Source organism: Prosopis cineraria, unplaced genomic scaffold, assembly GCF_029017545.1.
Source record: "Prosopis cineraria cultivar Desert tree isolate PC_DT_omini unplaced genomic scaffold, ASM2901754v1 PC2, whole genome shotgun sequence".
NCBI classification, from domain to species: Eukaryota; Viridiplantae; Streptophyta; class Magnoliopsida; order Fabales; family Fabaceae; genus Prosopis; species Prosopis cineraria.
In genome coordinates, this window is record NW_026555333.1 from 13,286,562 (window position 1) to 13,300,231 (window position 13,670).

The 13,670-nt window shown below is 37.4% G+C and overlaps 1 protein-coding gene across 2 annotated transcripts; it reads right to left on the reverse strand.

Annotated features, from left to right (window-relative positions):
- LOC129301720 (clathrin heavy chain 1) lies at positions 1 to 12,823 on the reverse strand. 2 transcript variants are annotated; one of them, XM_054940312.1, is made up of 30 exons: positions 12,518 to 12,823; positions 11,943 to 12,147; positions 10,807 to 10,895; positions 10,636 to 10,714; positions 10,358 to 10,485; positions 10,084 to 10,182; positions 9,497 to 9,605; positions 8,613 to 8,692; positions 8,309 to 8,536; positions 8,155 to 8,220; positions 7,772 to 7,888; positions 7,195 to 7,392; positions 6,920 to 7,036; positions 6,685 to 6,744; positions 6,416 to 6,502; positions 6,155 to 6,238; positions 5,939 to 6,073; positions 5,775 to 5,837; positions 5,590 to 5,694; positions 5,401 to 5,513; positions 5,031 to 5,283; positions 4,801 to 4,937; positions 4,432 to 4,710; positions 3,353 to 4,355; positions 2,596 to 3,081; positions 2,325 to 2,495; positions 2,059 to 2,244; positions 1,448 to 1,570; positions 818 to 928; positions 1 to 628 (listed from the first exon to the last, which is right to left on the reverse strand). In XM_054940312.1, exons 1-30 carry the CDS (start codon positions 12,560 to 12,562, stop codon positions 473 to 475), a joined length of 5,112 nt encoding a protein of 1,703 aa, XP_054796287.1. In that variant the 5' UTR covers positions 12,563 to 12,823; the 3' UTR covers positions 1 to 472. The 2 variants fall into 2 exon arrangements, with proteins under 2 accessions (XP_054796287.1, XP_054796285.1); XM_054940310.1 differs by having other exon boundaries at positions 9,497 to 9,608.
- Between the last annotated feature and the right edge of the window lie 847 nt (positions 12,824 to 13,670).

Sequence of the window (13,670 nt, forward strand, 5' to 3'; positions counted from 1 at the left end):
TTCAACAAACAACTACTAAGCTTTATTTATGGAGCATCCATAACAACGAAAGCGGAAATAATCTCCAGATCATACATGCATATCAATTAACAATTATCAACCTAGTTATTGATGTCGATGTACTTTGTATTATACTGGGACCAATTCATTGAATACAAGAAAAAGAAAAGGGTACAAAAAGGCAATTCCAGGCTAACTCGTATAGCAGCCCAAACAAGAAAAAAGCCTCAACTACAAAAATATCACAAGACGTCCAACACTAGGCCACGAAAACCCCCCAAGTAAGACATGACACGACTGTAACTTGAATGTCCACGTGCATCAGAAACCAGGAAGCATGCTGCATCAACGTCTCATAAGAATTATACTTTCCCTTGGGCGAACAAGTCCCACAAGAATCGTACGCAAAAATCAAGAAGCACCCAGTTGCTTATGCTAGAGGTTAATCGCTCACTCCGCAGGTGCTCCTATATCAGTAGCTGCTGCCCATAGGTGGCATGCCAAAAGGTGGCATCGGAGGCATCCCCATTCCACCCATAGGAGGGGGAGGGGGAGGAGCAAAACCTCCTCCCATTCCTGGCATTGGTGGTGCAGGCAACGCCAGAGGTAACAACTGAGCATACATGTTCTGCAACAGAAAACACACCACATTGAATCAGTACCAACCTAACGTCCTATCTGACGGGAAATGACATGCCACAAGAATAGAAATTATCAGCAGCAAGATATTCTCGCTTCTGACGAGTTAAACTGCTGAAATGTTCTCTGCTGAAGTCAAATTATACCAAAGACAACAGGCAATGGCCAAAGTGATTACCTGTTGCGCGATTACTTCCTTTTCCTCCTTCTCTTTAGCCTTCACTTCATTTTGCGCTTCAAGTTTGTCCTTCACCAATTCATCAACTTTACCAGTGTATTCACGTATGAACTACGAGAAGAAAGAAAATATAGTGAAAACAGATACTGCCAAGGTATTGATGGACATAAAGGCAGTTCAATGCAAGAAAGGCAGAAGAAAATACATAGGAGTTATCCCATATAAAACCACAAGTGAAATGCAAGAAATAAACCATATAACTTGCATTATGCATAAGCCAAGCATCACCCCCTTACATAAAAGCTGCCTATTAGTCCCATTTTTCAATTCACCAACATGCACCAGACGCTAGAAAAACCAATGTGATAATTCATAGAGAAGGTTCAAAGCTACTGTTTAAAATGGTTTATATGAGAGATGCCAGTCTTTATAGACACTCAAGTTCACTCCCCATGAACAAAGGTTTTATCCAACAGGAAGCACAAATTTTGGGACACCAAATAGGCGGATGGACTAGAGCACACCATCCTGTATCAATAAGTTACTTGAGGCCTAATATTACAACTTAAAATAAGATAAAAGTCGTAAGTTCTCTGATACAAGGAAACAGTTAGCAGAGAGAATACAAACCTGTAAGAGATATGGGAAGGCGAAATCAATCATATTGTTCATCCAAGCAAGTTCAAGAGCTATGTCTGCCCGGATTAAATCATAACAAACAAAGAGGCATGAGGCAAAGCATTCCTTCTTTCCCTGCATGATCATAGGAAAAGAGCAGTTAGAATATATTGACACCGTGCAACCTATCAACGTAAACCACAATGAAAGTGGATCATCAAGTAAGAAAATTAAATCAGTATCTCTCATAAGAACTTTGAATGAGACTCTTAAATGAAAAATGCCACCATATATGCTTGACAAAGACGACAAAAATAACAGTAGCTAGCAAATTCTGTATCACCAATAATTGCACATCATATGAGAAAAAAACACAAGCAACTGCATGTAATATCAATTACCACAATAATGGATTAGTCTAGTCATGTGTATACACATGCAAACATGAAGGCTTGGCCTCATTTAGCCATTAAGTACGTTGCATTCCACTGACAATATCTATAACAAAGCAATATAGTCTACCCTAAATAAAATTAAAAATCTCATCTTTTTTGTTTGGGTTTCCTCCCGGCCCAGATTCAATATGAAAGTAAGATTATGCCATTTAGAACTAATTCTGGTACCTGTTCAATGAAATATACAAGCAACTCCTCAGCAAGTTCACGGTCACCAGATTGTGAGGCTGTCTCCATCGCATCTTTGTAAAGGTTATCCTTCTTTGACAAGGCAATGGACTGCTTCCACCGGCTTGCCTTCTTGTAAATATAAGCAGCAACACGTCTCATCTCAAGAAGCTCATGCTTCTCAATCTGTATAGGTAAAATAATTTATCAGGTTTCTGCAATTTGAAACTAGGAAATGGTTCCCATGAATCAGAAATGTAGCTCACCTTCTGTGCAAGGCCTATTTGATCAAAGTTATCATGCAAATCAATTGATTCACGCAATCTATCATAGTCTTCCTCCTCAACATATATCTCATTCAACGCTTCATTAACAGCAGATACATTGTTGCTCTGAACTGCAACCATGTATGGCTTCACAAGACGCAGGTGACCAGCCTAAAGTTCATTGTAGTATAATACTTGTTAGAGGCAAAACTAGAGAAATCACGTTATAAACTGAGATTCAGTGAAATATCTGTCAGTGATCATGCTATACCTTTCGCATTATGTCAACAACACGTGCATGGTCCACACGAAGTGCAAGGACGTTCAGGACATCATTAATGAGATCAGGATGCTCTTGCAAATAGAAGTGAACAGCCTTATAATATAATTCAACATTAGCAACTTTGACAATGACGTCTTTGAACTGCATGTGATCCCATGCTTCAGGAGAATGGTTCATGATTGTAGTTGCAGCATTATCAAACTCATCATATTGGATATACAAATAGGTCAATTCCATCCAGTGCTGTTGTTCGTCACAAGCTCTGATGAGTTTTGGAATATTGAGGCGTGTTGAGAAGAGCTTGATGTGTTCCATAAGCTTTTCGGGACGGTATCTAGCATATAGAACTCCCAACTCAGTGAAGATGCCCATATGTGCCCGTTCTAAACCTAAGCCACTCTCCATGAGAGAGATTAACTCATTGAAGTAACCCCTATTTTGGTAATAGTCACTTACTTCCTCCAAGTCATCCACCTAAAGCATCAGAATAAAAAAAAATTGAAATTATGCTTCAAAAGGAATATCAGAACAGTAATTGAAGTGATGAGGTCCTAGCTAGAGCTCAAACTGTAAGCACAGTGACCTTCCAGTCATTACCAGCTCACAACATAACTTTAGAAATACTATTTTGCCATTATATTCTGAAGGTTCAAATTGCCCCCAATATAAATAAGATAAAAACTGAATTTAAGACAAGCCTCCCTAGTTCATGAAAACAAAATGTAAATGCAAATCAAGAATTAACCTGAATAATAATGTTAAGCCCACATATTTGGGCCAAACGAAACTCCTCAGCATCAACACAAGCAAAGCAAACTTCCTTCCATGTCTTTGAACTGTTTGCTTTCCTTGCTGCATCAACAGCACCTTGGAATTGTTTCAACTTCACCAGCGTGACAGCCAACTTGGCCCAGTTAGATATAAAAGCAAATATGATTTTTGCAGCCTCATATAAGGCTTCATCATATAATCGGTCACCAACATTTTGAAGATTAGCCACATTCGGCATGAGGATGAACTCCTCAATATCACTGAGCCTATCAATCTTTGCATATGCATAAATGAGCTCACTGTCTACCTTGGGTTCTTTCACCTTTTGCCTTACCATAAGCAAGTACCTCACCAAGTCATGGTAAACATTGCCATCTTCAGCAGCACGAATAACATCCAGGAATTGTGTGGCATCATCAGCTCGGATAAATGACTCAATTGCATCACTTACAAGCCCTTCCCTGAGTTGAGCCTTAGCAACTTGACTCCAAACAGCATCTTCTTCAACTCGGAAGGCAAACTCCACAGCTCTATCAATGCTACGAATATTATCTAACAAGACATTGACTGCTTGGACATTCAAGTTGAACTTCTTAAATATCGCAAAGGCTTCCTCGTACAACTGAGCTTCTACAGCCACTTCTCCAACTGCAGGCCCATCAAAGTTATCCAGTCTATTTATGTAATCCATGACTCTGGACGGATCAGCCTTTATGGCTGTCAAAATAAGAAGATTTTGCAAGTTGAAGTTTCCGCTGAATGCAGAATTCTGAAGCACAATCTTCTCAAGAAGTTCAATCAACTCATGAGGCAAATCAGCTGTCATGAAAGCCTTAACAGCTGCAGAAACTTGTTCAGGACTCTTGCTTTCAGGCAAAGCAGTGGACACAACCTGATCAATAAGTTGCCTTCTATAGGCATTGTCAGGGTTAAGAACTTTCTCCCAAAGATCAGGTTCCATCCTCTCAACCACATATCTGTCATCATAACATAAGCATGTAAGCATCAAAGCAGAGAAAAATGATCAAGAGAGACTACATACAAGTAACAAACCTGGCTTGTAGTTTGAACAAGGAATTTTTATTTGTGACATTGATAAGTTCATCATCACATTGTCCTCTCCGGTAAGCCACAACAGCTAAGGTAGGATCACGTTTCTCACAATATTTGCCCACAACGCGAGAATCATAATACGGATTGGTAGTTAGAAAATGCTCTGGATTGTTGTTACTGTCAATGATAATTTTACCCAGAGCATTGTGGACATGCACATCCTGGCTTCCCTCACTCACAAGATGCTCCAAGAACTGGGTAAGCAATCTAAGCCGATTCCTGTATGCCGAAAGACCAAAGGAGAAGAATCAGAAATGTGAACAGAATACCACTACAAGCAGGATTACATGATGGACACCACGTCACCACCTCTTCTCACATTCCTCCACAAGGGGCTCCACTGGAAGTAAAGAACGAACTGAAAGGATCAAGCCTTTGATAAAATCTTCTGGACACTCGTCATCAAGCAGCTGTCCAACAACTAAAGGAGCATTTCCTGGGTTCACCTATAAAATGAAACGGTTTTGAGGGAAGGAGAGAAAAAAGCAGATAGGACTCATGAGCAAATGATACCCCACTAAAGACCCAAATAATAATACCTTCTGAACATATCCTTCAATGTAACGGAGCATGTTGTTTGTGTATAGATAATGTGTTAAATCAGGAACAAATCCAAAACGATCACAAACATTTATTAAAGGACGTGCATCAGGAAGCTTGGCTTCCATTAGAAAGTTCTTTGTTTTCTCAGGATCATAGAAATTTGATTCTCTAGTCACACGCTCCACCTCTTTGATTTGTCCAGTCTTCGCTGCAGCCTCTATGTACTTGAAGTGAATGTCAGGATCCTCACTGTCCATATGATTCAAATAAATAAATATTAAGATATACGGTGGAAATTATTTTCACTATAAACAAGATCATCTGAAAACATGCAAAAATATAATTTCTCCCAAACGAAACAGTTACCTGGAGCTTAAATATGATCCCAGGAAAAAGTATAGTCCTTCATATGACCTGAACTGCTCAAAAATCTTTATGCAGGAATCAATACCCATTTGTTCACAGTACTCTTTTGCAACCTGGACCAACAACAACAAGCCATAGTTATCAATCAATATTATTTTCAAGCTATAGAATCCATTCATACTTCCATACCTGCACAATTATCTGCAGGTTTCCTCTAAGATTGACCATCAAAAGATCTTTCATGCACTCTAATGCCCATTCTTTCGACAGAGTTCCAAAAAACTCAACAAGCGCCTGAAACAACCACATAATGAATAAGAAATTTAAAAACTCCCATGATGTTTAACAGGACAAAAGCAGTGGTGCATATAAACCTGTGGCTCAATAGCATGTGTATTCACAATTACACGCTTAATATCTGGCAACTCGGTGTAATGCTGCAGCAAAATAATGCATCAGGCAAAGGAGATAACTTCAGTCCTAATTGGGACTAAAAAGATAGGTATTCAACATTTTTTAAGATTTTACAAGTCATTACTTGCAAAGCTCGTATGTAAAGACCAGCTTTTTCACATAGTTGAGCAATACGAGGACGGTCATAATGGCTGAACATGCCATTTGCCAAAATTGCATCCGCTACATTTGGGAAAGTTACTAGATTTATCTCCAGCACCTGAAAGACAGAATTCACATGCATTATATCATTGCAAGGAAAGAATTACAAAATGGTCTAAGGGGACAAGAAGACCAGAACCTTTGTCTGAAGGTACCCATGTTCTGGAAGATTTGGCTTCAACACATCCAAGAGAAAAGCTGTTGCCTCACGGATCAGATTCCTCTGAGCAGGAAAAGAAAATATCCAAAGAACTAGTAAATGGACCGCTAATGATTACAGTGCTCAAATCAAGTATAGGAAACAAGACAGCAGAAGCTTCTGTGTCTAATTAAGGTAATGGTACTCTAAGATAACATCAAATTATATCACCAGGATGACACAATGCAGCATGTTACCAACCTGAAGAAACAGGTCAGTTATGGTGTTGTAATCAACTGGGCAACCTCCCTCCATTTGAGACATCATTAATGCAAAGTTAACAGCACCCTGCAAATCAAAAGAAAAAGTTAGCTTCCAGAGCTTCCAAAAAAATCTTTTTCACAAGATATACTCAGCTTAAAGCACAGTTTTCTTTTAAGGCAAAAGGTGACAAATTCCAATAAGAAGTGGTCAATGAGAAAGATACAGAGAAACCGTCACAGGTTATAAAACGTAGACTTCTCATATACCTGAGGGTCTGTCCGGAGAATTGTTTGCAAGAGGAACAGGTAGTCAGGTGTGTAGCCGACCTATAACAAAGTAATGAAAGCATTCAGATCGGAAGTCTTCAAGAATGAATGTGCGCGTGCGCACAACATCATATACAACAGGTAAGGAGAAATATCTTTTGGTTTAATAGCATTGAAGAATTTACTGATGCAGCATGAAATTTCAACATTATAGATGAAAAATAAGGGTCTCTACCTGCTTACAATAGATAAGGATTTTATCAAACTCCCCTCTCTCAGCAAAGGCAGCAACGACTTTAGGAGTAGCTCTGGCTTTGATATATATTTTTAAAGCAAGATCATTGTCCACAGTCTACACGAGAATATGTCAATCAGAATTAACAGATGCATCTGAATACAGCTAAAAGTGGCAACATAGTAATTAGAAAGATAGAAGATATATATATATATAGAGAGAGAGAGAGAGAGGTAATCAATTTGAAACTATCAATGTTTCTAATGTAAATCAACCTTAACAAGATCTCCAAGCTCCTCACTGCATTCTAGTTTGTCCTCTGCCAACCAATTCTCCAACAGATTTTTCTTGTTCTGGTTCACAACAAGTCGTGACAATTCCAATGATTCAAAGGCATTCAGCTTTCCTTTTGTTAAAAGAGTCCCAAAATACTGCAACAGAGGAGGAGTTTGCCCAGCTTGCACAGGAACACTCTGCCACATATAGCAAAGTGCAAAACTTCTATCATTACAGCAAAATTTACCAGTACACGGGAGAATAGAACCAACTCTTCCATTAAGATAAGCAAACATGACTGTCTGGTTAGACTTAGGTACGAAATCTAAGTCTTTTTGCATAATTAAAGAAAGCAATAATCAGGACATGACAACAAAACTGTCTTCCTGTAGCAATTGCAGGCTAAGGATAACAAATCTTAAATTGAAACCCAGATTGTCCAGAACTCAAATGTGAAATAACTGACATAACAGGACATATCTTCAAGATAAAGTGCATAGCAAAGTAGCAAACCATCAGAAATCAGGGAAACAAGTATATTGTAAAGCTATAGCAGGAACCAGACATAAAAAACACCTGAAATTTGGCAACTGTCTCTGGTGTACGGAGGATTCCTTGTGGAGATTCAGCAGCAAGCTCAGCTGCTTCCTTATACTTTGTCTGGGCAAACAGTTCATGGAAACGCTCCACAACCTGTAATGTCATAATAAAGAGTGTAATCACCTAAATCAGTAAAAGTGAAATAGAAAAAAGAAATATTGACCATGCCAGCTTAATACTTTCTATTAAAACTTTTCCATATGGACAGCATTGCCTAACAAACATTGCCAATACTTCACATAAGTTACAAGATAACAATTGCATGAAACCTAAATTTATTAACAAATGCTACACCTCTATTAGAATCTCCCAATGAAGAGAGACCATTTCCAATAATTAAGTTGGCAAACTTGACATACCAGCTTCTCAGCGCCAGGAAGATTTCCTCTTTTGGCAAGGTTAACCGCAAGCTCCAAGTTGTTTAACTGTGGTAACAGTTAGACAAAATTCATTTATATCTACTTCATCTTTCTCTTGTAACAATATTAACAAGACAAAAAGGCAGAAACATACTTGACCACTGACAAAATTCACAATGGTTTGTTCATTAACAGTAGCCAATAACACTTGCCCTCTCCTGTTGATGGCATAAAAGCCTCCAACTGATGAAGCTTCTGCAGTCAAAAATATTGGATCTGGACTAATTCTATTCCTATATACTGCTGCAGCTGTCTCCAAGTCATAAACAAACAATAGTCCAAGCTTGGTGATCACGTAAATCAAATTGAATTTGTGGGATATCTGCCAAAAATCATATTAGGAGTCAAACGTCTCTAATATTTATGAAATGAGCAACAAACATGAGCAACTTACACACCTGCATTGCAACAGGAAAGTCATCAGCAAAATCCGGGGGAAAGAAAAGATCCGCCTGTTTCTTTGTGAACGATGGTTTCCCTGCCAACAAAACATTAACACTATAATACAGAAGGAATAACAATGGGACCACAGGATGAAGTGCACAAGATTCAATTAAATATCCTTCATTCTCAAAATCCTAGATTGATTTCAATATATTCCTCTTGCATTTGCAGATTTAGCTATCAGTTAGCACTATAAGAAAGAAATATTGAGTGCATAGCCATTGCTCAGCTCTTCTTCCAATAGGTAAAGGTTTACCATCAAAATGGAAAATCCAACAGAAGTCATCTATGATGTCAATCATGTTACCGAAATTTCCCATCAGTCATACGCATGGGAAATCAGATAAAGCAACCCTTTGAGTATGACTAAAGATGACATTATACTTTCCTAATTGAAATTAGTAAAAATGATGACTGAACAAAATGCATATAGAATACAAAAGTTTAGGCATCAGTGAGATTCTAAATCGGAAAGATTTAATAATCTCATGTAAGATGCCATTTCATTAACTCATTGCAATACTGGGAAGGAAATTAAGGGTCAAGAGTACCACAACCTGCACCTCTGAATTAAAAATGCATCATGACAAAGGCAGATCGCATATTTAAAATTTTGAACTACTTGGTATCATTATTTTTGGATACTCATGATAGCACTCGTTAATGAAAAATATAGCATAATGGATGAGTATCAGTTATTTAAAAATTCTGAATTACCAGGAATAATTAAATTTGGAGACTCATCAAATTATCACTCAAAAAAAAGCTGTTACCATCTCAGTTACCCATATGATAGTTACATAAAAGGAAAATGAGAAAGAAGTAATAATATGCAGACCTGGCTGTGCACCCAGCTCAATAACATGCAACTTGGATGCTAATTGACCAGCATTGAACGACTTTGTAGCAAATGAAATCAAGACAGATGGATTTTCATTCCCAGGAACCTGCTACAAAACCCAATTAATTTTTCCCGACAAAAATCAACACCAATGCAAGAAATGAGCTGCCTATTAGACCACATGATCCAATAAATTGTCATAGAAAGTGATTCATTTACTTTGACACAACTATTGGATGAAATGTAATTATCATGTCATTCTCGTATATGGCATGCCAAATTGTAAAACTCAGGAAAATAAATGCAATCAAATAATTGACTTTATGTTAGAAAACTAAATTCTGTGCTAGATATATGATGAACAGATGAAACATAAAACAACTATGGATTCGTGTAAATTTTATGATCATGATATTCATAATGAGAACTTTTAATACAACATTTGTCAAAGTCCATCCTACAAATTATTGCACCACAGTGTAGGAGTTGGTTGTATCAGCATTGCTGTAAATGTATCCTAACTTCATATTCAGGTAATATCAAATAAAGAATTAAAGAAAATGGGTCACAGAAAATGTACGCACTTTAAATTGGGCAAATGACGCAGCATGTGCTTCAAGAGCTTGACTACGCTGCTGGTCCACAGAGAAAAGTTGCATGTTCCCTTTGACCAACTGTGGCTTCTACAGAGCAGAACAATGTAAAGAAATGAATTAGAACAGATCAGACTCCAAAAATGACTGTCATGCAACCGAGAAAGTTGCTTATAGCAGACACAGACATAAGCCATCCGAGAAAAAAGAAAAATCTGAACGCATTTAACCATGATAGTTCAAAGAACAGACATAAAAAATATACCTCAGGGGAACCAGGAGCAATACCAATCAAGACCAACCATTTTTCTGTAGGGTCACATCGGTAATTAATGATTTGGTTGTTTGTTAAATTTGCTGTTCTCTCAAACATCTTGACGGGCTCAGTGTCACCTGCAAATTACATAATCAAGGAACATTTACATTTTACAAGTTATTAATTTGCAGATAAGCAACATCCACCCAGAATAAGAATGCGGAAATGGCAAGATAAGTGCAAGGATTTACAGAGTGAAGCAGAATACCACTATCCTACAGTTCTACCTTCTATTGACCAGTGGTATACTGAGGTCTGTGTCACGAGGCCCAACATCTTCGGGGTAATCCACTTCCAAAAGACTACCTATAGAAGAAATGGGGCAGTTCACATGGATTAACAAAATTTAACTTATAAACATTAAATTACTGAATACTATGCTACAATAAGATTGTTACCTGCTCAGGCATCTGATAAGATTTCATCTTTGTTTTCATCTCAATATTAAATATTTGCAGGTGATCCTGAGTTGTCCCTTGAAGTTGGGCTTCAAAAGATGTAGAATATGAGAAAAAACAATCCAGAAGTATAGAATATTTGAAGTGCAACAAGAAGAGAAGCAAGTAGCATAATCAACTGAAACCTCGTGTCACAATGGTTGGGAGCATTTAACCTTTTATCTAAATGACAGGCATATTTTCCTCAAAAGGTAAGAGCACAGTCGACATTGTTAAATGCTAATAACAAGAATAAAACAGTCAATTGCAATAAATAATTGTTCTTCTGAGCAACTGAGACGTTGTCTGATTGATAAAAACTAACAAAAGCATAATTCATAAAACATATTTAAAAAGGGGAAAAGAAAAAGGCAACAGCCATCTGACTGGGCAAGTTTTCATGAAAGGACCAATATGAGACCATGTACCCCAAGCAGATGAAGAAGAATTATTATCGGATCTATGGCACCAAGATCATTAAAGTTCAGAGTGGAAAATACATTTGAAGGGAACCTCTCAAAAATGAACTCATAGTTAACCTCAAAGCATGACTTCTCTCGGCCCAGTTGAAACCCTCACAACTAGAATCTCTCCACTCTTGTATACGAGATGAACTGAAGGAGCATATAGTAATACAACATACTATTTCCACTAAATATAATTATGCCTCTCCAACCCTTGTACCATTATTCCACGTTCCGTTAAATTCACATATTTTGACAATGCCAAAATCAGGATTTCAAATCATTTACAAAAATGCTTGACAATTCTATGCTCCAAGCGATTAAGTCACTAGCAATATCCATAATTGTGCTAAACGAATCTGGTGGACCAAAGATATCAAAAGCAACTAAGGTCTGGAAACCCAAAAAAAAACAAAAAGAAGAAGAAGAAGCATTAGCTCATAATCTCGCTCAACTAAATAAGTAATCCATCCATCTAACGGGTTCCTTGGTAACACAAAGCCAAAGAAAATAATGATGTTAGTTTTCGATAATTTTATACGTCAGCAATACTGAAATATTCCATTTCCATAATATTCATAACCAAACACACAACTCAAGAGTTTAGGAGAAAATAACAAAGATATATCTTACCTTTTAAAGCAAGGATTCTAGAATTCGGATTCATAAGAGCCGAATCAGCAGTAATGGGCCTTCTCAAAGGTTGCATCGGCATGTTCATATCGATTATAACCACACTATTCTGCGGAGAAGTTTCTCGTACGCATATGTACTTTTCAGACTCCATCGTCACATGCGTAAAAGTGATGAATTGCGGATTGATGCCCACGCTTGGCAACTGCAATTATAAGTCACATAACAAAACTAAATTCACTCCATTTGAAATAAACATTGGCAAAATCCAAATACTAAATATCATACTCCACATTTCAGACACAAACAATAAACATTCAGATCTGTGTGAACTTGACAGAGGGTAGAGCAAACTTTGTAGCAATACCAGAGCATCAATAACACTTGAGTTGGAAATCAAAATTAAGCAAAATCATGCCAAAATTAAGCAAACCAAAAGTACAGGACCCCCATGTTTATCCCAATACCTCGTTATCGGGATCCATATCACGGTTATAGTTCAAATTCAGTTCAGCAAAAAAGAGAAAATCGAAGTATATGAAATATGAAAGAGGACAACGTGAAGGAGAACTCACAGTTAGGGCCTCTCTCATGGCGATCGGAGCATTCGCGGCCGCCATGACGCCTTGGATCTAGGAACTGATAATCAGAGACTTGGATCTGCGGCGGCGATCGTTAGCGTCGACTGAGAGTCAAAGAGTGAAGACCAAGCAACGAAAAAGAAAGCCAGTGGAGGATCCAAATCAATGGGAGGTATTGAATCAGCAACCAGAGAAGATTTGGACCCCCACAGGAGAGAAGATAGATCTAATACAGGGAAGGGGCATGCGAAAAGACGAGAAGCAGCGGAACTCTTCTAAGGACTGGACGACTAATCCTCAAAAGAGGAAATGTTTTGAAATATAATTTTCAAGGTTAAGGGCTCAGGCGCATCGAGGACACGAAGAGACCTCTGGCAGACGTCGGATCCGGGTAAGGGTACCGATCGGTTAAGAGCAAAAACTTTTGGGAGAATAATATCAAAAATCACTGAATAATTATTCGCAAGAATTGACATAAAGTGAATTCTTATTTAAATAAAAATATGATTTTTTTTAAATAGGATTTGTTGTTAATTCTTATATATAATGAATTTATTTCAATGATATTTTAATATAATTCTCCCAAAACTTTTTCAATTTTTTTTATTGGGAGAATGGCATATAATGCCTTAAAAAACAAGAAAAAAAAATTACCCTTAAAGCCTAACAAATTCTAATAAAGCACAGCAAGGCTTAGGCCTCGTGTGCAATTAATTTTGAAGCTAATAAGACCAAATTACAAGAGAAACTTAAACAGATCAATGTAGACTTTTGAATAGGCAATTTTCAATGAGTTTAAATAGTAATATAATTGCTTACTATAATTCTGTTGGAACAAACCATGCATGAAGAAACCCCGTGGAGTTCACATCCCACTAATCCCTTCTTTATTCTCAAGCTTGAGCCCTATCAATCCCTTCTTCATATTCAAATTTTATTATAAGAAATAGTATCTTTAAGAACTATAACTATTGTGTGACTTATTTTTGGTTTTAAAAATAACTTTATCAAGTGATGATGAACTCTAACTTAGGGGTTCGTTATGTACTCTTGGTTCCAACATTAATGTATGCTATCCTCCTAGCAAGCATGCTAGAATCAATGGGCCATTTATAAATGAAAATCTTCACTTTGAGCAATATCAACT

Coding starts and splice junctions, on each gene's coding strand:
- LOC129301720 (XM_054940310.1), bottom strand. CDS start 12,562: ATGGCGGCCGCGAATGCTCCGATCGCCATGAGAGAGGCCCTAACT. Junction 4,711..4,800: donor GTGGAGGAATGTGAGAAGAG/GTGGTGACGTGG, acceptor TTCGGCATACAG/GAATCGGCTTAGATTGCTTA. Junction 2,245..2,324: donor AAATAGGCCTTGCACAGAAG/GTGAGCTACATT, acceptor TTACCTATACAG/ATTGAGAAGCATGAGCTTCT.